Genomic DNA, 26,693 nt, shown 5'->3' with positions numbered 1-26,693 from the left:
CTGTTTCAAGAGGAACTATTCTGCAAATACATCTGACAATGGTAAATGCACATTCTAATTCAATAAGAGGTTTAGGCAACATATACTTAAAAAAGCAATTAGGAGAATGTATTGTAAAACATGAGAGGATGGGCGATTTTAATTTCACAGTGCTTTGCAGCCTTGCAGTCTTGTCTACAAGGTGAATTAACTAGCCATGTTTAGAATTTATGCTCAGCCTAATTTAATTAGAAACGCATCTGTGAACTATTACCATAAATATTGGACTTAAGAAAAGACTGTAGATAACTGCTACAATACCCACCTCCACTTTGTAAAGTTATGCTTACGTAGACAGAGGGCCAGGGACATTTTTGAGGCATCGTGTGTCCATTTAAAGTCAATGAAAGAAAAGACCTTTAGACACTAATTTACATGTGGCAGAAATGCAAAATGAGGCAAACACACTTGAGCAAAAAAACATTCACTTATTCCTGGGATGAGCTTTATAAATAGAGAGAGAGAGAGAGAGAGAGAGAGAGAGAGAGAGAGAGAGAGAGAGAGAGAGAGAGAGAGAGAGAGAGAGAGAGAGAGAGAGAGAGAGAGAGAGAAGCAGACAGACTGCTGGGAAATGATAGGTGTTCCTGTTGAGTTCTGAAGTCAGAATCTGAGAGGCTAGTTTCCTATTTATAATATTCCACATTTTATCTAACTGACGCATTTGTGTATATTTTTAGTAACTCTTGGTAATACCTCCACGTTACTCAGAGCCGGCCCGAGGCATAAGCGAACTAAGCAGTCGCTTAGGGCCCCCGACCGCCAGGGGGGCCCCCTTTTTTTTTTTGTGTGTGTGTGTGTTTGATATTAACATCATATTATGCAAATGTGAGTTATCATACAAGAAAAGGAATAAAATGTTTTGGTCTAGATAATTAATAGCCTAAAAATGTAATCAGTTAATCTGGGAGGTAATCCGAAATTATCTGATCATGTCACGTTCACATCCATGAACAGTGTGTATTGAGTTTATTTAAAAACAATTGGAAATGGGGCTGCCCTCAGTTGCCCATGCACTGTGTATAGTCTATAGCCTATTTCAGCCTCGTCTGTGAAAAAAAAGATACAGTAGCTGGACAACAGAGTTCTTCTGCTTCGTTCCTCTCACTGCATTTAAATGCATTCATTATATTATAGAGAAATATGTCCTGTAAAAGAAAAAAAGCTCCAAGCCCAACCCAGCGGACCCTCCATAATATTTTATTTTATATTAATATTTTTATGGAAAATCCATGTGTCCTTCTTCAATAGCTTCTAATTCATCCGACCCAGTGTCTCCAAATTATTTGTTCACACAAAATTTCTCAGATTTAGCTTCTTAATTTTCCTCTCAAAGTGCACCAGATTCATGCATTTCACTTTAAAAATGTTAAAAAATCTCCCGGGGGGGCATACCCCCGGACCCCCCTAGGAGGGTCTCAATCTCGGCTGTCTAATATTTTCGCACAGCTGCACAATGGAAGCACTAGCGGAAAACACTGGATGTGTGAATGATATTTAACAAAGATATATAGTTTCAGCAGCGCTAACATTGGAGAGGGGCCCCCTAATCATATTTCGCTTAGGGCCCCCTGAAGGCTTGGGCCGGCTCTGACGTTACTTGTGTATATATTCTATTAGAACTTTTATGTGTATTTGAGCACAGTAAGATAGAGTCTACCACATCAACTTTTCACTGCACATACTTTTTTTTTTTTTTAACCTTTATTTATACAGGTATATCCCATTGAGGCTGTAACAAAGCCTGCTCTAACTTACCGCCTGTAACACCTGTACACTTACTTGGTCTACATAAACTGTATCGGGAGCTGTAACCAACATGAACTGCAAAACAAAACGTCCACTCCACTGGTCATATTCACAAGGCAAAGTGAAAATGAGCTTTTCTTTCCGTGTGAGCGACCTGCTTCAATTCAGCACAATCTAATGATGCTCCAGTTGTCTGAGCTCAAGTGAAATGAAGGAGGTATCTTCATCCGAACAGTCACTACATGAGAGTTATACTGCCAGAGTTGCATTCTGCTTACAAACCTGTCCGTCCATCGTCAGGGTGTAGCCTATCCCTCTGCCACATGTCACCAAGGGAACAGTGTCCGGGGAAACCCAAATGGGAAATATTTCACTTTAAAGACTATAACTTTTTGACTACTTGATTTGGCTCACTCAAGACTGCTGAGCACACACTAAATAAAGGGGGATTGCTTAACGGGCCTGTATGGAGGAATGATTTTGGTTTTTCGTTTTTACATACAGCATGTGAATTCTGTAGAATTTTTTATATAAGATCAACTGGAAAAACCAAACTATTCTTTTTTTTAAAACATGTCCCAATGTATGAAGTCAGACAGGCGCAAGTTAAATGTTTGAACACACTCTCTCTTACTCCGTACCGCTGTCAGGTAAAAAAACAAACCAGTCAAACGTTAAGCCAACGTACCTGCCAGTGTATTAACACACAACGTCGCTTTAATTTGCAGTTTGAGCAGACCGTGTAGAAAGAGGGACAGAGAAGGACAGGAGAGGCACGTAACGGAAAGAATGAAAACGGAGGGCAAGAGAGAGGAGATGAAAAACATGAAGAGAGAGAGAGAGAGAAAGAGAGAGAGAGAGTGGAATGGGGGAAAGAATGGAGGGCGGAAAGTCAGTTAGAAAGAGATAGAAGCGGGGGAGAGTGATAGGGAGGCAGTGGAGCAAATCAAAGTAAAATTAAGTGCATTTACATATTTAGATGAGCGCTTCTAGTCAGCCCGTCTAATTATTTCATCTCCATTTTTCATTTGCACGCCGTTCAGTCCAAGCGCAGCAGGCCGTGAGGAAAGTTTGCCTCTCTCTCTCTCTCTCTCTCTCTCTCTCTCTCTCTATCCCTCCTCACCATTACTTTATCACATTCGCCTCCCCCCCTCTCTATTTCTCTCTCTTTCTCTCTGTCTCATTCTGATGCTCAGTAGCCTTTCGTTATCCGGGTCATTACCATACGCTTTTTGTCCGTTTGCACTTGTTCTTCCTATCTCCCCTTACGCCCTCTGCTCCTGCCGTCTCTCCTGCTATGTTTTATGCATACGAAGATACTGGCCCCACATGTGTCCGGAAATGTGTGCGTGCAAAGGTTCAACGCTAATGCCCTTTCTGCCACCATGTTTTATGCATTGTGTTGCCTTGGCGAAGACAACTTTGGTGTATATGTCAATGTCCAGTCTGTGTGTGTGTGTTTGTGTGTGTGTGTGTGTGTGTGTGTGTGTGTGTGTGTGTGTGTGTGTGTGTGTGTGTGTGTACACCCACCAACTATTAAACCCTTTCAAATTACCATGAACCATGTCAGGAGCAGCCAAGCCACGTTAACCTTCTATCACTGATTTTCCCCTTTTCTTTATGCCTTTCTTCACACTCCATAACTTTGCCTTTCCCCTCGCTCTCTCCATCCTTCTTCCCCTCCCTCTCTCCTATCCTCTCCCTCCTTTTCCCTCACCTCTGCTCATCACTTTGTTTGCATCTCCTTTCTCTCTACATTACTTCCCCTTTCTCCTATAAATGTCCTCCTCCTTCTACAACCACACTCATCAGCACAATCTATTAGCACACTGTGTGTGTGTGTGTGTGTGTGTGTGTGTGTGTGTGTGTGTGTGTGTGTGTGTGTGTGTGTATGTGTGTGTGCTTGTTTCTGTGCAAGCACGTGGCTATGTGTTTGATGGTGTATTCTTGCTCTGAGGCTTGTGTGTGCCCTTGTTTATGTGAGTCTCTTTGCATGAGTGGCTGTGTTTAGGCTCAACGGTGTGTTGCAACCAATGTGTGTATTTTTCTTGCAAGTGTTTGTGTGCAGAAGCGTGCATGTGCAGCAAGCGTGCGTGTGTGCGTGCGTGCGTGCGTGCGTGCGTGCGCGCGTGTGTGTGTGTATCTGAGTAAGCGTGTGTCTGCTGGCATAAAAGGTTGTTATGTGCTTTAGGTGTTAATTGGCTGAGGAGCTTCGTTAATATTCTCCTTGCAAGCCTGCTCGTCAGGAACAGAGCCGGCAAACTGATGAGTGTGTGATTTTCCTCCAGAGAGAAAGGGAGAAAGAGTAACAAGAGTGACTTCAGTGCAAAGACCCTCTGTAAGGTCAAAACCAGAAAAGAGTAGAGCAAGAAAAGGAGAGAGGGCAAGCAAGCAGGCAGACGGACAGACAGAGTGAGAGAGAGAGAGAGAGACAGAAGGAGATGGAGGGGGAAGGAGGGAGGGAAGGGAACGAGAGATGCGATAAAAAGCCATAAAGGCTTCCATTGAGGCATTGGGTGAAAGGAAAGATTATATCATGCGAGGGAGAAATTATCCCTTTGTTAAGCATTTGTGAATTGGCGGAATGGGGGCAAGGCGGTTGGCAGGGTACCCCCTTGCGAGGAGGCACATAACTGCACAATTCTAATCACCCACACTATACCATGACAGCACACAGCTAACCTGATCCACACCCCACAACCAGCTGCAAGTACACATTTATGTACACTCATGCAGGTGCATTTCAAATCATTTGACTGTCAATGAAAAGTTCATTTTTTTCTGTCATTTAATTAAAAAAGTGAACTTTTCATATATTCTAGATTCATTACACATAAAGTGAAATGAATCTATAATAAACATTCTTTGCTGAAGGTCCACATTTCTGTATTATGAATCCTTTTTTGACTCGTTTTATGTAATATTCAGATATTTTGAGATCCTTCATTTTTTATTCCATGAGCTGAAAGCTGTAATCATCCAAATTAAAACAAAAGAAAGGCCTGAAAATGTTCACTTTGTGTAATGAATCTAAAAGATATGACATCTTCTATACTTTTAAGATGCACATACATACCAGCCTCTTGCAGAGCGCAGACATGAAACATTGTTAGCTGCAGCCTCGGCAGTTTGATATGCTAATCAATAACACACACACACACCTAGAAAGTAGAGATCAAGATATGAACTTGTGCATGCACACATGGGCCGGCCCGACACACTGACAACCCATCTGTAAAATATACACGCATCAGGGAACAAAGGAGAATTGCACACGCGTATCAAGCACTAATGCACTGGGAACAGAGAGAAGAGAGAGTGACACATGCACTGCAACAGACAGAACAGAGAGCAGAGAGCAGCAGTCTGTCACTGGGAGGCATGCTACCACATGGATAATGAGTGTTACTCCCAGCAGGTAGCTGTGTAGCATGTGGCTCACACACTCGTTAGGAACCTCCGACAGTATGTTCCCAACTTGGCAGGTAACACTGCTCGCATTTATCTTACTGAATAAAGGATGACTGAGCTTAGCATTGCATCCCAATGGGGGGAGAGGTGTGGGGGGGTTGCATGATTATGCATGAAATATGCCTGTAGTGCATCTCCATACTTAAACTGTGTGTCTTTCCATTAATGTATGTATAAAAACAGCGAGGGCCAGGAGGACATTTAAGTGTCTTGTCTGCGTTAAAAAGCTCCAAGCCTTGTTGGCTTATATATACTCATACTACATCGTGTATCCTGTGGTTCTCTTTATCTGAGCAAATGAGAACACCTGCAGCTACCTTCACTCCTGCTGTATTTATTTGGACTGCTACATTTTATTCACACTGGCAAGGCTATCTACCCTTTCTGAAAATCCCTTTCAAACATAACCTATACCATTCCTGCTTGGTTTTTGTTGTTGTTGCAACTCTACCTTTTTGTCTGTTCCAGGTATACTGTTTATAAAATGTCACTGTTAGTAGCCTAAACACAATGTAGCTCCTGCCATGTTCCAGCCAGGGCCTCCTCAGTCACTCACAATGCAACCATGTCTACAAAGTACATGTCGTGATGTGCTTTGCCAATTAGGTTATAGTGGGTTTACATCATTATAATTTGAAGTCAAGGAAATTGGACTTTCTTATGCAGAAGTCACAGGTGGGTTAACACTTGTTCAAGGTTCAGAACAGATTGATGGTTGATGGTTTGTTTGTTGAAAAAGTAGGTGCGTCCCATAATGGTGTTGGCTTTTTCAATGTCACATGTGTTCGATATAATTATAGTTTGGAAACCAGATGTTGTATTTAGTCTGAAAGCATTTGTATGCACCAACACTAATGATTCTCCAGAATTTGCAAATCTCTCTCTCATTCATGTATAACCCAAAGACAGGTGTGGCTGTCTACGGAATGAAAACATTTGTGTGAGAAAAAGGCTCTGGGTGTTTGTGAAATAACTGCTCTGTCTGATTGAGGGAATTTAACACAGTAAGAAAAAAGCTCAAATTGTCCCTTTTAATGCACGGTTGGTGCATATAGCAAATGCATAATGGGATGAGACACTAATAGGATGTCTACAATAGCTACCATAGCACCTTTATGTATTTTCCTTCCACCTTATAAAACCAGTGAAAAAAACGGTGCCAAGTCAGTTGTCTGCCAGAAGTTGAGTTAAATCTCCTGGTTTCCTGTCCTGTTAATATACAGAGAAACGTGAGGCAAAGTGAGAAGTATATGGGGGGGAAAAAACAATGCCTGTTCGTGCATTCACATCCAAACAATGTAGTTTCAGACAGCCCATGATTCGCCCCTCAATATCTGTTTTGTATTCTGGTTAGCCTGCCATGATGTGAGCAGCATCAACCTTTATTTATTTGCCAGTGTCCGCTGTCAACAGACTGCAAAAAGTGGAGGAAAAAAAAATCTAAACTTTGGTAATCCTAAAATTGTGTGACGAAAGATGGTTGGTGTCGCTGGAATGTACCAGGCAGTAGTGTATTGATCCCCTTGTCCAGATGTGGGGGGGTTGAGCTGGAAATATAACCCCAGCCTTGCCTCCAGAAACCGCAGTCACTGATAGTGTCCATAGATCGAGGGGGCTGTGACTTTTCTAATTAGATAGTTGGAAAAGCTGGTGCATGGCTCCAGGCTAGCTATTTTACACGAAGTTGGGCTGACAAACAAGAAATCAAACAAGACGAGAGGAGAAGGAGAGCAGATAGAGGGCCATGAAACGGGCTGGGCATGCCAACCTTGTTCAAAGTACAGACCTTGGGATACAAGTCATTTCAAGAAACAGGCCCTAGAATAGTAATTTATTTTAATCCTTGAAAAGACGTTGTAAAAGGGATACTGATCGTTTGTTTTGCAGCATTAAGCTGCATAGAATGGTGTCTTTTGTTTACACTACAGAGAATTCCAGAGGAGATTACTGAATCACCGGAGTTCAGATAATATTTTGCCGTGGGTGTTTTTCTAGTCCGGGGATATTATGGCCATTCCATAATATCAACAAACTCTTTAAAAAAAAAGAAAACTTGAAAATACCGTTTTTGAATTGCAAACAGAATATGCACAATCTATATTCATGATAATCTATATGTATGAGTTCCGCAGCCCACATCAATGTAACTACACTAATACCTGAATGTTCACTTATGCTGAAACGCCCCTGGGGAGATGTTCATTTGATTTATCTTTACCTTTCAGGAACACGTGCCCTCCTTCACACTTTCCCAGCTAATAAACCCTCAAGATTCACACCTACACAGACACATATACCCCAAACAGCACACACACACACACACACACACACACACACACACATTCTCCCAACCCACTCGCCCGCACAACCTCGAGGGAGACATAAGAAATAAATTCGACACTTCCGCATGCCCACGAAGAGCCTTGAGGACAAAGAGAAATTTAATCTTGGATAAGCCTCCCGATAGAATCTTTGCATTAGCCCTCTGCTGCTGGTTCACAGCTATCCCATCAACCCTTACCTCCCACACCTTGGCCCGATTTCCACGCTTCTCTCCCCCTCAGCACTGCTTGATCTTTCCTCTCCTCCTTTGCCTCTCCCCGACTGTCTCGCCACTTCTTTTCTCTTTCCTTTTCCTCTCCATTAATTGTCCATGGCTATGTCAATGGCTGCAGTCTTTTCTTCACCTCCCTACCACTCTTGCCCCGTCATAGTCCCTCCATCCCTCTGACCCTCCCACCTCCTCCTGCCTTCCGCCACCTCTTTCCATTCTTCCCACCCAGCCTCAATCTCTTCATCGATCCCTGGTTGAGTTACATACTGTATATATCTATATTTCTGTTCCTATCCCTTGTCGGAGTGCTTTAATACCGTTGGTATTAAATGCTGGCAAGACCTCCTCGGCATACTTAAGCAGGCAGGGATCCTTGTAAGGCTGTTTGAGTGCTTAATATTTTCAGCACGCCGCTGACTTAAGCCCCTTAAGTGCTTTGGCAACACTTATTCCACGGTGGCACCAACGAAGCCCATTAAAAATTTGATTTGGATGAGAAAGAAAGAGAGAGAGAGTGGATGAGAGAGAAAAGAAGAAGGGGGGATAGGAGACACCATTTGCCATTACCTCCTCTCCTTCCGCACACACTGCGACAAAAACAAATACACCCATCAGGGGGTTGCCCACACAGGGAGTTTATAGACACACATGCATAGATACATACACACACTCGCCAGAGGTGCAATGTTTGTAATGTGCTCTGCTTTTTGACTGTAATGATGCCTTTTGTTGCTCTATAAAGCACTTGGTGATGACCCTATTTTGTTAAAAGCACTTGATGAATGTATTTGACTTTATTTGACTTGAAAATAGGGAACAGCATGTTTCAAATTAAATGAATAAAGATGTTTGTAAAGACAGTCTGTGGCAGATTTTAGCTAATAGTCCATAATCAGTTGATAAAGAATATGTAAAGTTGCTATTGTAATAGCAAAACTGTGTTGCCGCATGCATTTTACAGGACAATAAAAGTCCATGTAGTTAGCTTCCACGATTGGCTTTGCATAGCCTGTTTTATTGCCATCAGCGGTAATGATAGTACATGCGGCAGTGAGCATGGAAAAAGGAATTGCATTATGCTCCATGTGTTTATGCAAAAAATAGTGACAGGTTAGGCTCGCTGTTAGCAATGATTTCTAACGGTATAAAAAATATGTCGCTGATATGTTTTTATTAAGCCAGGTTCCCATCAGCATAACTCAATACAGAGTCATAGACAGTTCATTTCTGCTTCATCCGCATCCGCTTCAAATTGCAAATGCACACGCACACAAACATGTACATAGTTCTTGTCAGCAGACAGCCGTGCGCTTCCCTGCAGCCATAAAAACGGCCATTTAACATAAAGAGGCACTATGATGGCTCTGTGTTAGCCTGCTTGGATAAATTAATGGGTGGTGTGGATAGTGAAAGGGCCAAATGTACACTCTGCTTCAGTCAACACTGGACAGACGAGCACATTCAGACACACACACCGCCACTGTCTGTTGACCTGAAAGACAACCATTGTAACCGCTTCCATTCACACACACACACACACACACTCACAAACACACACACACACACACACACACACACACACACTCATCTCTAACCTTCACAAAATAGTATGCAAAATATGCAGACACTGATCCCACACTGGCACATTGGAACACACACACACACACACACACACACACACACACACACACACACACACACACACACACACACACACACACACACACACACATATATTCTAAGCAAGGGGAGGGTGGTCAGGGTTATATAAACAAGTGGAAGACCAAAAACGGAGAGATGGATGTGATCAACAACGATACCGCATTGGGATTATTGCAATTTCCATAGAGCCACAGGAAAAGAAGTCAAGCGAAAAGGAAAGGACACATTTTTGGGAACTAACTAGCTGCTTCGGGATTATCAACTGAGGATTGAGGGGAAAGGGGAGAGAAAGAGGGCAGAACGGATACACTGAACACAATGTGAATACTTTTTGTCTTTGCACATTCGTCTGCTCCTAGTCCCCAGACCTGCCGGAACCGGTTGAAGTTGACCGGTGAAGTCTGCGCCGTGGGGGGAAAGATTTGCGATGATCGGTTTTCTGCTTTCCCAGAAGTCTCAGGGCCTTCGTCGTTCAAGCTCATTGTGTCTGCAGTGCCACAGAGACTGAGAGAGAGAGAGAGAGTGGGGAGAGTGTAGTAATCGAAGGGTGACACCCGCACTTTATTTCATCAGATAGTGTTCAGTGAGGTGTGTAGTGCGGCTCGTCACGCTTTGTCTCTGCACTTCAAACAAACACACTCAGTAAACACAGACTTATACACACACACATACAAACACACCAGAGAAACAAGCTTCCACAGGCCGATGGTGCAGTAGGTCCTGGCAATCAGCGTGTCCGGACCTTGAACACAGCATGCTTTGAGATCGGTGTGTCTGAGGAGTGTTTATATCTGGAAGGCCACCAGGCACTGACTGCACTCTAAGTGGAGCATGTTGGAAAGGGAGAGTAAGAGAGGTGGAGACTGCAAGATTATACTGTCTGATAGCCTGTGATCATTCTGAGAAGTGTAAGAAATCACCATGTAAAATCCCTGTCCATTTACGCCACAGTGTATACACGATAGCGCATCAAAATAGTTCTACCATTCAAGCGGATAATAGTGGATACCTCGTGAGAATAATGGGCAAGTAAATCTGGTGTAAAAAAAACAGACAAAAAAGTGAAATATATGAAACTATTGCATATGTCGGCAGTTTTCTCAACCGTTTTGCAATTTGGTTATCCTACACAGCTAGGGCGAGCACTTCCCAGTCTCTGTCTTTATAGAGCGACACTTGAGCTCAATGGATTTTATTTAACCTTAGCTATCTCCAGATGAGTTGCGAGATACTGTCTTCTTTCCCTCCAGGGACCTGGCCGCTTTGGCTGTAGCTCAAAGGAACATTGACTTCTGCCTGCCGATTGGTTGGGGGCGAGAAGCGCAGTAAAAAAAGCTTGTTTGACTCATTAAAATACAATCTGTTGGAGAATGTGCATTGTTGCCCTAGATTTAACTGTCCTCAAGGGCATGGATATGTAGCTCTATTTCCAAAGTTAGCTTTCAGTCAACATCAGTAGAGATAAACTTGACTTGTTTTGGTGGGAAAACTGTTTCTCAGTCTGTATCCGACTGAAATATCGTATTATTGATGTTTTCTGTTCCTCAGAGCACTGTGGTTTGACCTACAGGAGACAAGCAGTCTGTTGTGGTTAATTGTGTGCGTGATTCTTATGGCACCTGGGTGAGGTGGACTAGCTTAGCTCTGAGTTTGACAAAGTGCACAGTACAGTCGCCGATGAGCTAATTCAGTTGTCCCTAATTTGGTTTATTGCATAGTTGCCATTACTGAATACCATTAAGAACAAAGAGTTGCAGGTCCGCTTTGGTCACCCCTGGTATTGGTTTTTCAGGTGTATTGATCCGAAAGCCTCGTCTTTGCTCTCGGGAGACTCAGAGCACTAAGAAAGAAAATAGCTAGCGTAGCAGTGTTTGCTTTGTTGTCTTTTTGCTTAGATGGGAATGAGCTCCTGTGCTCCTTAGTAGCAGCAACACTTTTGCACTGTATGGATTTGAGAATCATAGGCCTATCGTAAGTTATTTCTAAGCAGCACAAGGTGCTGAAGTCAACAGTGGAACTTTTTGTTGTTCTAAGCTCATCTCTTTGTGCATTGTGACATAGTGTCTAAATCGATAGCTCTGTTAGCGCCCTGAGCTCTGGTCAGAATTCTGTGTGTTTCCATGCAAGGCCTGGCTACAATTCAGTCCTAGCAGCTAAAGCAGTATCTTTGCATGCGTTGTGATGCAGTGTAGCACATAAGAGTCCTTTCTTTAAGAGTTCTCCTCAAACAACAACTTCTGTCCGATGGCACTGAAGTAAAGCTGGGCAGTTGGTGTGTGCACGTGTCTGCAGCATTGCAGTTGAGAACAAATCAGAGTGTGTGTGTGGACTAGTTTGTCTGTAGAAGTGCAGGCAGGGTCACAGAGGAGCCATTGATCAAGCGTGCACATCCACACACACACAGACACACACACATGCACACGTTTCCATATCCTACACACAGAGCCTCTCAACACACAATGAGGCCTGTCCGGAGCTCTGTCCTCTGCAGCCTCCTCCCTGCCCCTCTCTCTATGGCCCTGTACAGCCTGGTCCTGGTCCTGCTTTGCATCACTCGTAAGTCTTGCACGCATGAATGCTCACCTCTACATCCACACACACACACACACACACACACACACACACACACACACACACACACACACACACACACACACACACACACACACACACACACACACACACACACACACCACAGATTAAATGGGATGTGCAATATTGATTCTACAGGGAAGCTTAAGTGTCATTACACACCAAATAAGTCAGGGGAACAAGCTCGTAATGTTCACATGCACACACTCATTTTATATCAAAGCCAGGATGAGACAATTTAGCGAAAGCCCATGCTCGTTGTAATTTTAATTTAAAACTCCCTGCAGATCTACCTCTGAAAGTTGTATTGTGATGCCACACTGTATGAAAAGGAACACAACTGTGAATCGGTACTAATTGGTGTAAATTGATACAGAATTGGATTCAGTGCTATGCCCAAGCACATGACCAAGGGAGGAACAGCTCGCAAAGGAATCTCGAAATGAGAGCTTCAGATGTTCGAATGTGCCGGTAATTAAGTTAGAATTGGTAATTAAGATTAAGACTTGAGAGAATATAAAGTATGAAGACAGAAGCATATGCCCAGGAGGTGACATTACCGGGGAATGAGAGAGGGAGGCAGACGGGGGGAGAGAGAGTGGACGAATGGACCAAAAGACTGAAGGGGGGAAACATTCACAAATGGAAACTGAGACAGAAAGACAGATATAAGAGTGGCTGACGACTTTTTCTCAGCTCTCTTCTGAATAACCTAATAAAAGAAAGTAGGACCCCAGAGTGGGAGAGATATGGCGAGCCAAATGAAGGTTGGGGGGTGGTGTGTGTGTGTGTGTGTGTGTGTTGGGGGGAGGGAGCAAAGGGAGGGAGTAGCATAGGCAGAAAAAGAGAAATGGCGAGACCATGATAGAGAACAACGCAGTCTGTGTGTATGTGTGCTCTAAAAAGACGGAGACGGTGGCGCAGGGTACAAAGATAAAGCAAAGAGACTATAGGCCTAAAAAAGAGCTGGTTTAAGATTGAACACGAGGCAGGGATGGTGAGAAAAAGCAACATGAAGTGGAGTGGGATTAGTGACTGTGTTGCTAAGCGCTATTAATACCTCATTTCATCACTAGTGTGCATTAAACACAGGGAGATGTTCTTTTCCTTCTGCTTATTGTTTAAACACATGTTGAGGTGCTCTGTGCACAATATACTCTACCTCTGTGCCATGCCGAAATCTCAATTTAGTGCTGTTTTTTTTGCCTATTAGATCAACATAAGGATATTGTGTCCAGTGGTAATTGGAGGGAGATGCTTGGTGGGGGTGACAATAGGGGGAGTGAGAGATACAGAGAGAGAGAGAGAGAGAGAGAGAGAGAGAGTTTGTGTCTTGGCAGTCAGTGTGGTTATGTAATGCATGCCAGTAGGGGCAGTTTTGTGTTGGACCTTGAACGTGCACACACATATATAATCTCTCGCATACATTTAACGCTATTTCACTCATGCTTTTAGACGCACACACACGCTTTTATATTTTCTCTCTCCCACACACACATTCATGAGCACACACAGACAGACACAGACAGACACACACACACACACACACACACACACACACACACACACACACACACACACACACAGCAAAGGGAAGGCATGGAGCCATGTGGTACATTTTGAAAAGGATGTTGGGAACAGTGCTTTTTTGGCTGTGGGGGGAATCTCCAGTGTGGTAGCCCGCCCGCGTAATAGCCCTGTACATTTATTTTAAGCCGCTGTTGGGGTGTGTCTGGTGGCCATTGTCGCAGGGTTGTTGAGGCTGTGACAGAGCCCGGGCTCCATAAAACCCTGGCCCAGCTAGATAGAGCTAACCGGCTTTAGCTGTCAGAAAGAGAGGAGAGAGGGAAGAGAGAGAGAGAGGAAGCTGGTGGCTGGTGAAGGGTAAAAAGAGGTGAAACGAGGGATCGCAAAGAATAATGGGATGGGTGGACAAGAGCAGAGGAGAGCGCTCAGGGAGATGCAGTGCAGCCGGAGAGGGGTGAGGTGATTGAAATACACCAAGGGACCAGAGAGACATAAAGATACAAGGTCAAAACAGGGAGATAGCAGGAGCGGGAGAGAAGGAAAAGGAAAAAAGAAGGGTTGAGCTGGTGACAGAAGGAAGACGACATATGTCAATGCAGAGGATGCTTACAGTGTGACTAGGTCGGAGTATTACATACTGAGGAATACAGAGAGAGCTTAGTGGAGCTGATAGGCTTAATCAACTCTGTGTCGACTCATTTGGCGATGGCTTAAAATGTAACCAACATTCATTTATATGAAGAAGTTACGCGCTATAGCTTTAAAAGTTGTGAAAGGATGTGAAATGCAGATACGAATGAAAGTGAATTTGTCTAATGGGAAGTCAAGCGTGAACACAGCCAGGTTTATGCTGATTTTGCTGATTAGCACTGCAGTGCTCACAGTACACATCAGCGGGTGATGGAACGAGAGAGTCGGAGAGGAGAGGAAAAGAGAGGAGATGAAGTTCATGCCAAACAGAGAGAGAGAGATTAAGAAAGAGAGGTAGAGAAAGGAAAAGAGAGGGATATATACATATATAGCGGTGAAAGGGCTGAGCTATACGGATGGCAATAAAAAGAAGCAAAAGTAGAGGAGAAGATGAAAGAGAGAGTAAAAAACTGAGAACTTCAGTCTCATCACTGTTTTGTCCTCTTGTCCCATTCACTGCCTTTGCTTTTTTTTATTCGGTCTCTCCCTCGCTCCCTCTCTTCCCGGTCTCCCAGCAAACTACAAAAAACTGTGCGATTATGCCGAAGACCTGAGCTGCAGAACAAATCACATTTAGCAAAGGAGAGTGTGGAGAGAGAGAACCATGCAGAGAGGCAGGAGATGATTCCCACTGAGTCACAAAAAAGGAAAGAGAATGAGAGATAGATTGCGTGGGGGAATGAAAGCCTATATTGCGGCTTGGAAAGGAAACCTATTGCAAGGAGAGGAGGACAGAAGAAGAAAAATGGAGGGACGAGACCGCAGCTAAAGGGAGAGAGAGAGGGAAAGAGAGAGAGGGAAAGAGAGAGAGGGAGAGAGAGAGAGAGAGGGAGAGAGAGAGGGAGAGAGAGAGGGATAAAGAAAGAGATCCAACCATTCTGTTGAGGCCCGGGAGAGAGAGAGAGAGAGAAGAGGAGAGGGGTTCTTTAGGACAGTGCTGATGAGGAAGATGTATGATAAACGATGCAATAAGAGATTAGGGAAGACGGGAAGAAAGGAAAAGGGACCGGTGAAGGGAAGAGGAATCAAGGCTTTATAACAGGCAGAAAGAAGGTGGGGAGGACAAGGGATGGAGAGACAGCCAGTTTAAATAATAGGAGAAAGAGGGAGTTAGGGAGAATGAGATTAGACCCCGAAGGAAGGAAGCAGGACAAGAGAATTATGAGTTTTGAACTAAGTTGGGGGGGGGGAGTGGAGGAGTGAAGAAGGCGACAGAACTAAGGTAATGAGAGCGACGCGGAGCGAGAGATTTGTAAAGGATTATGTTTTATTTATAAAGGGGAGCGTCTCTTTTTTCTTTGCACTGGGTTTGATTGGCAGAGTTTTGGCTCCCTGAGAGAGATGGAGTGATAATTTTAGACTGAGAAGAAAGAATACAGGGGGAAAAGAGAGGGGGTAGGGGGGAGAGTTGTGGGTCTGCAGAGGGAGGTATGGAAGGAGAAGAAGCTCAAAGTCAGCGTTTTTTTCTCACTAGAGTCACTACGGCGCAAAACTCTGTGATTAACCTGGAGCAAGTGTGCATGCTCGCGCGCCCACACACACACACACACACACACACACTCGCACATATAAACATCGCAAACATAATTTGCATACATACTGGGGAATCTCAGCACGCCTCACAGACTCAGGGGGATAGCGAGGAAAAATGTTCATCCAGATGGGAAGAGATGGAGACGTTGCCAACAGGACGACCCCATAAGAGTGAAACTAGGAGCTGCTGTTATTGTTTTAATTAAAGCAGTAATAACATAAGGGCTTGTGCATTGTAGTCTCCTTCATCGATTCCCTTGTAAATCCGTGGCCAGCATACAAAGAAAACACGAGCTCCTGGCCCTCGTCCAATCGAAAGATAATGAGATATAATGAATAGGGAGACAGTGTCTGCACTGCTTCAAGGATACATAGGGGCTTGTTTGGGGCAAATGGAGACAGCTCATCTCTTCTGTGGCTTGTCTTTCTTTTTTTTTTGCTTCTTCTATCCTTTCCTCTCTTCACTCTCAGAGAGACATGGGCAGGGAGAGAGAGGGATGAGTAGGGTGAGTGAATCGGAGGGAGAGAGGGGATGCAGCAAGGCGGTAATTCAGCCCGTTTACCCCTTTGGCAGTTTTCTAGAATTTACCGTGACCAAGGGTGAGCCAACAGTCCACCTGGCTGCCTCCCAAATCCCCCTTTTTTTAACTCTCCACACCTCCCTTCATCCTCCTCTCCCTCCGTCCCTCTCTCCGCCCTGCTTCCCTCGGTTTATAACTCAACCCCATTGCTGGACCATTAGAAAGGGCCCCTGAACAGCCTTGTCTTATGAATTTGCACGCCTATTATTTCTTTATTTCTTTATGTATTTTGAAATGATGGCCCTTCTCAGATATCTATGGCGGTAGTAAATAAAGGCTCTCTTCTTTTTTTTACGGTGGGGGCCTTGACAACAGCAGGGGCACAGGCATTTCAAATGATGAGAGGCACCAATTCACCACTATGAAATACTGCCCCCGCTTGGTTGGAGAGAGAACTGATTGTTTTTGTTTCCCCCCTCCTGTTTTATTCATCCGTTTATCATAGCAGTCTGTGCACCGCCGTGGTATCGATTGCGCTCAGCATTTTCTCTTGATGTGATTCGACGCTTGTGGAGTATTTTATTATGGGCACATATTCTAATGGGGGCCAGATTAATACCACTGTCACACATGTTGATTCCCCCCCCCCCCTTCCTCCTTCCCGCTTCTCGTTCCCTCTCTCTGTGCTGTACTTTACTGGTAATCAGAAGTGCAACCTCATGGCCTTGATGTGAAGCCTATAAAACCTACAGTCAAACTAAAGTGCCGTTACCCAGCTGTGTTATGAGGAGCGGGTGTAGAAGAAAATGCGTCATCTCTGGAATGTTTTGTCCAGCCCCTGCCAGCTGCATTATTATACCCAAACCGATCGCTTCCTAACTCCCTGCTATGATTTCCTGGTTAGAGCCCCCTCACTCCCCCACCGTTTTTCCTCCCTCTGTTCTCTGTGCCCGTATTGAACATCCACCCGCAGCCAGCAGGTGTTTCTGGGTGGCATCTCTCAGCGGGCGACAGAGGATGCCAGCCAACCCTTTTACAAGATGTTTTATTTATTTATTTTTAACTGTTTTTCCTTTGACGCTTTTCTGTAGCCTATACTGCTACACCACTGAAGCTAATTTCCTTTGAAGGGGTGACAGCTGTCAGGGGAAGTGGCTGCGCAAATGGACAGTTAATTAGTTTTCTTGGCCTCGTTCCAGAGTCAAACTTTTGACCGTTTTCTTCATCTCGAGTCGCTCTCAAGGAGCCCTCTTTCCGTCTCGCTTCTTTCGGGTCACTAATCACACAGACTGCACTGACTTTGTCAGGACCATAGATAGGACGCGCGGCAGCACTGTTACAATTAACACTGTTTAAAACAATGGCGGTTGAGACCGGTTGCCACGGTGATGAGTAATAACAGCCATTAGAAAAATAATTGGGATGGCGTTGGCAGGCCCTGATGGCCCCTGATATGAATCACAATATTGATGCAGAGAATGGGAGCATTAATGACTACAATTAGTGGTAATTGTCAGGATTTTTTTCTCTGTTCCAGAGAGTATTAGAATCCCCTTTGTCTTTATCCCCCCTTGGTTTCTTTCTGTCTTCAGTTCAATATCCACTGTGTCTCTCTGTTTCCCCAGATGTGATGAATATGTGGGCTTTGAGTATTTCATTAAAATAGATTAAAATCGAGGGGAGAATTAAATTTGGATGAAGTTGGCGGGATGATATGATGTCAAAGTAGCTAAATCGCAATATGCCAACGCCTGCATATGCACAGCACACCCAATGCCCATGCCCATCCTTTTGTGAAAGTGTGCACACACTCGCAAACACACAGACACACACACACACACACACACAGACACACACACACACACACACACACACACACACACACACACACACACACACACACACACACACACACAAACTCGCTCTAGAACTTAGGAAACGCTCAGTTGCAGATATAGACATTTATTCTCGCCCAAAGCAGTCAAGTCAGCAACTCCTGCGTTGGCAGCCACCATCTGTTTGTCACACAACATTTCCTGCCTTCTGAAGGTGTTTTACAGGGCTCAGAGCCACCATACTAAACCCTATCTTAGAGTTTTTCCAGCAGTGAAGTAACATAGTGTAGTCTTTATATCTCTATCTGCACACCTTATTGCCTGCCTTATCATCATGTTTCAATATTGATGTTGTTCTTTCTCTAAATCTGTAACATGGCCAACTCTTTGCCAGGGAGAGAGGGGAATGCAGATGGAGACGCAAATTGATAAATACTAGTTTGGGGAGACCAACAAGCTGGTTCTCTCTTAAAGGCAATCACATTGCACTCCAGGCTGAAGCATTATGGCTAATTAGCATAAATCATTAGAATTCAAACAAGCTCTGGTGTCCATTGTGCACGGCGGGAGGTGTGACTCACTCGGCCCGTGTCAACACTCGTGACCCACAAACAAGGACGGCGCTCCAATCAGAGCATAATCAAGCTCCTCATTACTGACTCTTGAGCTCATCATCAAAGAGGCTCCCTGCTGTTTCTCAGCTCCCTTGTCGAAATAATGTTTGAATTTAGGAGCCAGAAAAGTTTGTTGGAAAGAAAAAATGCAATTGTGAAAAAGTTTCTTAGAGTGTTCATGTGGCTCTGCATGCATACAGATTTCTGTGTGGGAATATATGTACTGTAGGTATTCCTATATCTTCAGAAAGGTGTTTCTTGAGCTGGTATGGGCATGTTCATTCACAAGCACCAAAGCCAGTGCGGTTTAGCGTGCAATTGGATGAGAAATGGCATTTAGAATGCGTGAAGTGCATTGGAGGCTGACACCATGTTCTCACTGCTCTGCACTTTGGCCAGCCTTTTCACACCGAGTCGATAACAGACTCATACGATAAGACTGCATTCTAAACTATTAATTCACTCGCAGGTGGTGGCAGGGCTACGGTCCAAACTGGGTTCTGTCTGTGTGTCCCTTCGTGTGAGTGTATCGTGTTATATAGCCGTTGTCTTTATGTGTGTTCATTCATGTGTGTATGTGCTGGTGTGTGTCTAAATTCAATACCAACAGCTACTTAGAGATTTAATAGGGCATTATGTATTCAAATGCATGTGTGTTGATGCATTCTGTTAGACTGGCCTAGAGGCAACGATGCTGTTTGTATGCGAGTGTGTGTGTGTTTGTTCACGTAGAAATATGAATGGCAGTAATTATAATCATCCTTATTATAAATAAGAACACATTGTTGTAGAGGACCCTCTTTTACTTGTTGAGTCTTTCAGTGTCTTTTTCCTCTGGCGCTCTCCATCTCTTTATCTCTATCACTCGGTCTCCTGCCCTCTTTTACTCCCTCCTCTTCATTTCTCTGTTGTTTTGTCCATAATGATGAATAGCATGGTAAATGAAGGATGCTTTCAAGTACCTTGTTCTGGAAGGTTCTATCTCTGAGTGAGGTGCAAATTGCACATCTCCTATTTTTCCACATCTGTGTCCCTCTCTTTGTTTCCTCTTCTCCATCATCCAGCTTCTGTATCACTGTATTAATGTCTCTCTCTCTCTCTCTCTCTCTCCATTTCAGCCCGTTGTCAGGCGGTGCAGGCGGAGAATGTGACGGTCTTGGAGGGAGGCACGGCCCAGATCTCCTGCCGTCTGCAGAACTATGATGGATCCATCGTGGTCATCCAGAATCCCCGTCGGCAGACCCTCTTCTTCAACGGCACGCGAGGTGTGTGCGTAGGCCTATATATACATGTGTGCACACTTGTCGCTGCTGCAGACAAACTTAATCCATGTGTGCCAATGATGCATTTTCCTTTGGCCTTTTTAAACACATTAACAATGACTCGCCTAGACCAGCGACATTACATTTATTTATTTTTCACTGTAAATCTTCCCCCCTTTCCTTTTTCCCTTTTGAAGTGATTCCACATTCAAAAGTCAAGATAACCCTGGAGTTAATTTTGGAGAGTTATTGTCTGGCCCCAAACAGTGTTACTGCTTTAGCTGTTTTTAAAATGATAGTTCTAAGCTATATAAGCGTGTAATCCACTTTTAACCCCTGTGATGAGATCGGGAATTATCACAGCTCCTCATTAAAGCATGACCTTGGCATCACATGTTATTATTGTAACCAATATTATAATGAAGACAAATTACACTGAAGACCTCAGGCCAAGCAAACACTACATCTTTTTTTCTTTCTTTAATTAATTCATTAAAAGCTGCCACCCTAGCCAGATTTTCCACTAGTGTGTTGACCCTGTAAGCTAAATAGAAAATGATCAAGGATATTAAACATAGCCTTTGAAATGTATGTTTGGCCGCGTTTTGGAGCCAAATGTTGCCTTGTGTTCAGTGGTGGTAGCAATAGTTTTTTATGCCCTTAGATGAATTTGAATATGTTCAAGTAGTTTTGGTCGTTCAAGCTCATCCTGAAATATAAGAAACATTGCTGTGACATTTGATTGCTCTCTATCGATCTACAGATGTATCTATCTATCTATCTATCTATCTATCTATCTATCTATCTATCTATCTATCTATCTATCTATCTATCTATCTATCTATCTATCTATCTATCTATCTATCTATCTATCTATCTATCTATCTATCTATCTATCTATCTATCTATCTATCTATCTATCTATCTATCTATCTATCTATCTATCTATCTATCTATCTATCTATCTATCTATCTATCTATCTATCTATCTATCTATCTATCTATCTATCTATCTATCTTATACATCTATATATACAATACTGTCTGTGTGTCTGTCTGTCTGTCTGTCTAGGACACTAACATGAACAAAAAAAAATATGGACACAAACAGTGTTGGCTTCATGTTAAAAAGAAAAGGAAACAGTGACCAATGCAACACAGCCATGGTGATCAACCATTAAAATTAGCTTGAACTGGTTGGGAGAGAAGCATCAAAATCAAAATCCCCTTAAAAGAACACTCGCTCAACCGAGCTTGGCATTGTGCAAAACTCCTCAACAGTGTCCTTTAAATCTACATCCCAAAATCTCATCCTCTATGATCTCTCTGACATGCTTCTCACCGAAATAGTTTTGATGAGTTAGGCTGGCGTGATTGTATAACAGGTGTTAATTTTCCCAGCTTGAGAGAGTCTGTTGGCTGAGCTCACTACACTCAAGCTGCTGCTGGTAGCCGAATGTTGCTGAGTTCCAAAGAAGCTCATGGGATAGTCGTACATTATATTATTTTAATCTCAATCTGCCACTGTTGCTCAGAACATGTTTTTGAACTTCATTCAAGAATCAGTGAATTCAGATTAGGAACATTTACAGTTTTTCTCAGTCGCTTTGGTGCTTTTCTCACATCACTATTAACATTTGCACAGCAGTTAGTGCATTTCTCAAAACAATTTGTGCAAACTGCAAAACCTAGTGGATAACCTGCAAAAGTACGTCACTTGCTCAAAATGGATAGTCTATTCCTCAAAAGCAAGTATTCATGTCAATGAAACTGCCTGTGCCAAATGAGAAGTCTTGACACCATCGTTTATGAACAAGATAGTCAAATGGCTTTGTCATATTTTCATTATGACAGTTTATTCTCTCAGTGTTTTCCAATGCAAAAAAAAGGTCAGAACTCGGTGACACATACCTGAAAATGCTCAAGACAGCACTATACACTACTTGAACAGCCATTTGAAAACTACAGTAAAGTTACACATTGCTGTAGATAGGGGAGTAAGTGAGTACAAGACACTGAATACATATGTTTCACATTTTTACTGTATATGCTCTTTGCAATTCTACAGCATTGTGCAAAAGAAAAATACACTTCAGTCACTTATTTAGAACAAACATAAAAAAAACACCCTTTTGGTAGAGCTGTGCACAAATGTGAACAATATAACAGGACATATTGTAACTGAACATATATAGGTAAATCATTCTGGCACATCCAGACGTTCCTGTCTGTGTCTGGCCACGTATTTTCATCTACATCACAACGGACATTATCCCTTGCAATGCAGCGAGCAAAGTACAACTAATACTTCACACACCTCCTCGTGAGAGCAATTGTTCAATTTAGGAGACATTTCCAGGAAAAATATAAAGAAAGGTATAGAATTTGCTTGACAGAATTTGACAACTAGTTCACCAATTTTGTATGTAATGACTCAAGCAATGAAATGAAGAGTATTAGTTTTATAGGGAACGACTATTCAGCATCCATAAGTATAGTTCATTTTGACTGGCATGACATAAGCAAATGACAATGTTATAAAACAGCAGAGAATTGTATGAAAGCAACTGATACATGTCCAAAAGCATTTGCAATTTGTTCAGAGGAAGGAGAAATTGCTACTATGATGTGCTCAAATGACTAAATGTTGCGGAAGTTGAACTAATAGTTGTGAGAATTTTCATTCTGATCTGAGAAAAGCACCAAAGCAACTGAGAAAAACTGTAATTCAGGTGAACTGACTCAGATGCATCAGCATTTTTTTTCTGATGATTTATCTAATGGCTGGTGATAGATAAGCAACTCCTCAGCTACACTGACGATGCAATAGTCAGTCTCACACGGAATTAAACTGATCGCATATCCATCATCTTTTGAGTGTATAAAATGGCAAATAAAGTCAAGTGCTAGTTGCACGATGTAGTGAGTAGATAGACATCCTCAGGTACACTGTGGTTAATGAAGTGACTTGTGTGAATAAATGGCTGCCAGATCCACAGAGGATTTTTACGCAGCAGACCTTGCAGGTTTAACCTCTACATGATGAAGACGGGTTTAAGAAATACTTTAAGCCGATAGATAGCCAATATCAACTATATACAAGATCAACTATGAAGATAAACTATGATCAAACGATCTAAGAACTGCTAGAACTCAATTAAACAGGAAATTAAATAAAAAATATGCATAAGCATTATTTTTTTTGCATGTGCATATTTGTAATTGAACACATTTTCACATTTATTATCATTACAACTTTCAGCACTCGTAATTACATGGAGTCAACAATCGAGACTCCGTCAAAGTAGTAGGCATTGAAGATTTTCTAAATTGCACACCAGGATAAGACTGGAATACTTAATACAAAATAGCTGCTTTCATTGTTCACTGAAACAACATTCAAATACTTTTGTTCTACACAAAAGTATTGACTGTTTCTTCACTTGTTAATCACCTCAATCACTGAGTGACCTTAATTAGTCAGTTGAGGTTGCTGGCGTTGGAAAAAGCGTACTTTCAACTCTCCCCCCAATTCCATCAGATCAGCACTACACCGGTGAGCTCTATTAAGTATTTAAACAGAGCTGCCCTGTCTGCTCGCTCACCAGACAAGAAGACTGACACCCAACGGAAATCTAGATGGAGCCTAATCAGCGAGTGAAAGAATACGAGATGTTGAAGCTAGACTGAGAGAAAGAATAACAGAGAATAAAGAAAATAGTGTGTGGGGGGGGGGAGAGAGACAAAGGGCAGGGAGTGGGAGGTGGGGTTAAGAAAGACTTATCAACAGACAGAATGCAGAGAGAGGGAATGTCAAGCGACAGCACTGGGAATTGATCCAAAGGTTAGATAAGTTAAATATAGATAGCTTCCCGTAACTAATTTGGCAACCAATAAGCGTCCGAAAAAAGCCTTGTTGGGGACATTTTCTGGGAGCGTAAATTAACATCTCACTCTGACTCTCTCTCTACGTCCACGTTTTCTCCCATCACTCGCTGTATGGGCTCTTCCATTGCTGCCCATTGCCCATCTGCCGCCCAGATAATGCATTCTGACAAAACAGAGGCCTAGATTGTGTGCAGCCGAGCCATCCCATTCCACACTATAACTGCCCAAATAGAGGTGTCGCTGTAAGTGCTGTGAATTAGGCTTGCCTGTTTTTGCGAGTTAGCAAACCAGTCAGGGGGGTTGGGGGGGGCGTGTTTTATGAGATTGTGTGGGGACTGATAATAGAGCAGTGGAAACAAATGGAGCCCTTTCTTCTCAGTGGTCCATATCTCTCCTTCTTCCAACTCCTCTTAGCATGCAAATGAGATGGGACAATAAAGGTGAACTTGGACTTGAGCAGAAGTCTGACATTTAGTTGCCATTTAGTGCAGAGGAGAGGAGGGGGGGGGGAAGGATTTACCTATCTGTGTGGGGAATGGCTCGGTAACAATGCTCTCACTGCCATCCGGTAAAGTGGGACATTTTAGTGGGGGTGTTGTTGGGTTTAAAGATTAGTGGTGTGTGCACTTCCAAGAAGAGTGGACCGACTCCATCTCACTCCAGGCTGGTCTCACTGTCGCCTGTGGATTTCTTTCTCTATCTCTTATTATTTGTTCCGGCATTATGTACTGTAGCTATATTACACTATTTCCCTTATTCTTTTCTTGCACATCCTCTCTCACACACTGACATTTACACACAAAGCCAATATCTTGTATATAGTAGTGGCTGTGTTGTGTTGACTTATGCTGCATGATGGCTGGTTGTGACTGCTGTGTGAGCCAGCAAAGCGAAAACAGAGGAGCAAAGAGAGAGGGACAGGGAGTAAAATACAGATGGGGAGTGAGGGAGAGGTTTCACACAGCCAAGTCAGTCAATACAAAGTGAGTCTCAAATGAGAATAGGCGGACATTGAGCCAATGTCTCCTACATACTGTTATTTGGTGTTATTTGTTATTATCTGAATTTTCTTTTCTTCGCCATTGATTCTGCTTTTTCTTCTGTGACAAAAGAGCAATTGTTGCATGTTCTCCCTCTCCTCATCCTCCCCTGTAAATTGTGCTTTCCTTTCTTTCTTCTTTTGTGCATCATGTTGTGTGCCTCCTTGGTTTAAAGGTCCAGGGTTGTGTGTTTTTTTCACTCTTTATTTTTCCACTCTTGGCTTATTTTCCATATACTGGGTTGCATTGTTTGTGCTCTCTATACAATTTGAGTATTCATCTCGACTCCCAGTGAACCAGAGGAGCAGCTCCACTCAATTAAATAGCTTTTCCTCAAATAATTATCGGTTGCGCGATAGATAAGCTTTATTTGCGTAGGACTTTTCAAAAGGGGCTTCACACAGCAAGTAAAACAATAATGATTAAAAGCTAATAAGTTGAAAAATAAAAATGCCAAACACTAATTAGAATATGCGGGCATAGAGAGGAAAGAAGTGAGCGGTTACAAAGAGAATGAATGAGTACATTCTCGTTTAGGATAGTCCAATCAGTGCTCGGGAAAAATGAACAACACACTCACTCAAAGCTGGAAATGAGAGACGCAAGACATCTGTTATGTTGTATTAATGCACAGCCTGGAGCTGCTCCATCGAGACTGACTTTGCAAACTCTCTCTGAACTTTCTGTTTTTAATATATCAAACTGAGCTTTAGATTTAACAGCACAATCAATTGAAAAGCAGAAAATCATCTGGGGTGTATGTCACAGTCACTATTTCTCTTTCTTTTTTCTTTTTTTTTTGCATTTTTTTCCGTCTGCAGAGCTGTCCATGGGAGTGACATCACAAATTAGGAAGCAGTAGAAAACTGGGCTCTTGTGCCTGACTGTGGGAGTTAGAACTGACTGTTTGTTAATACAGAGCAAAGTATCTTGAGGCTATAATGAATAACTGATTCCACAGCTGAAAATGTCACACCGCTCCATTAAAGCAGCCCTTGCTTCTCTTGTGCTGTTTGAAGTATCTTGCCAATTACTGCCTGCAAAAAGGTAAAAATAATGTAATTGGAAAAAAAAATCAATCCCACCTGTGCGCCCTTATTGTTAAGAGAAGTGCAAGCCATTGCAGTGACTGCCACCAACTTGGGCTGTAAGTGGCAATATCAGCCACGCATCCCTTCAATTCACTGTAGGTGGTGGTTTACAGGTGCCAGGCTCTTGACGCCTGAATTGTCGGTCACATGATAGTTTATTTTTCAGCGTTTCAAATCATTTTAATTTTGATGCTCGACAGCCAATAATTATTGCCTACTTTGCCAATCCAGTGGACTGGTAACTGACTTGGCATGTTGCAGACATCCCCATCTCACTGCATGTGTATCTGACTCTGCTTGTCACTAGCATCTTTAGTGATTGTTAGCGAACAAGTGGGCATCAGGAATGTAATGTCGTCATTCTAAGTCAACACTAGAAAAATCACAACTGAAAAATTCCTTTGGAAAATGTCACTGGCGTGGATTGATGCCAAAACACAGGTCGTTGTAAATCCACTTACAGAAATGAACTGCTATGCAAATACTTCCGCTTCTTACGTCCACTTAAAATTAGGAGGTGTTGGATACATCACTCATTACTGATTGGCTGAGGTAAAATGTTTCCAGAAACAGAAAAAAACAACCCAATAATGAAGTGAAATTAAACAGCAATTCAGTTGGATTATCT

The 26,693-nt window shown here is 42.9% G+C and overlaps 1 protein-coding gene across 3 annotated transcripts in view; it reads left to right on the top strand.

Moving 5' to 3' along the window:
* Positions 1-26,693, top strand: part of cadm4 (cell adhesion molecule 4) — a 169,119-nt gene that overhangs the window by 116,759 nt on the left and 25,667 nt on the right. For all 3 annotated transcript variants that reach the window (XM_080039232.1, XM_080039230.1, XM_080039231.1), the window contains exon 2: positions 19,903-20,049. In XM_080039232.1, the coding sequence (XP_079895358.1) occupies positions 19,903-20,049 (147 nt within the window). The remainder of the gene's footprint in view (positions 1-19,902; positions 20,050-26,693) is intronic.

The sequence above is a fragment of the Ammodytes marinus genome (genome assembly GCF_949987685.1).
Source record: "Ammodytes marinus genome assembly, chromosome: 13".
Classification (NCBI taxonomy): Eukaryota; Metazoa; Chordata; class Actinopteri; order Uranoscopiformes; family Ammodytidae; genus Ammodytes; species Ammodytes marinus.
This window is presented reverse-complemented; position numbering and strand designations above follow the sequence as displayed.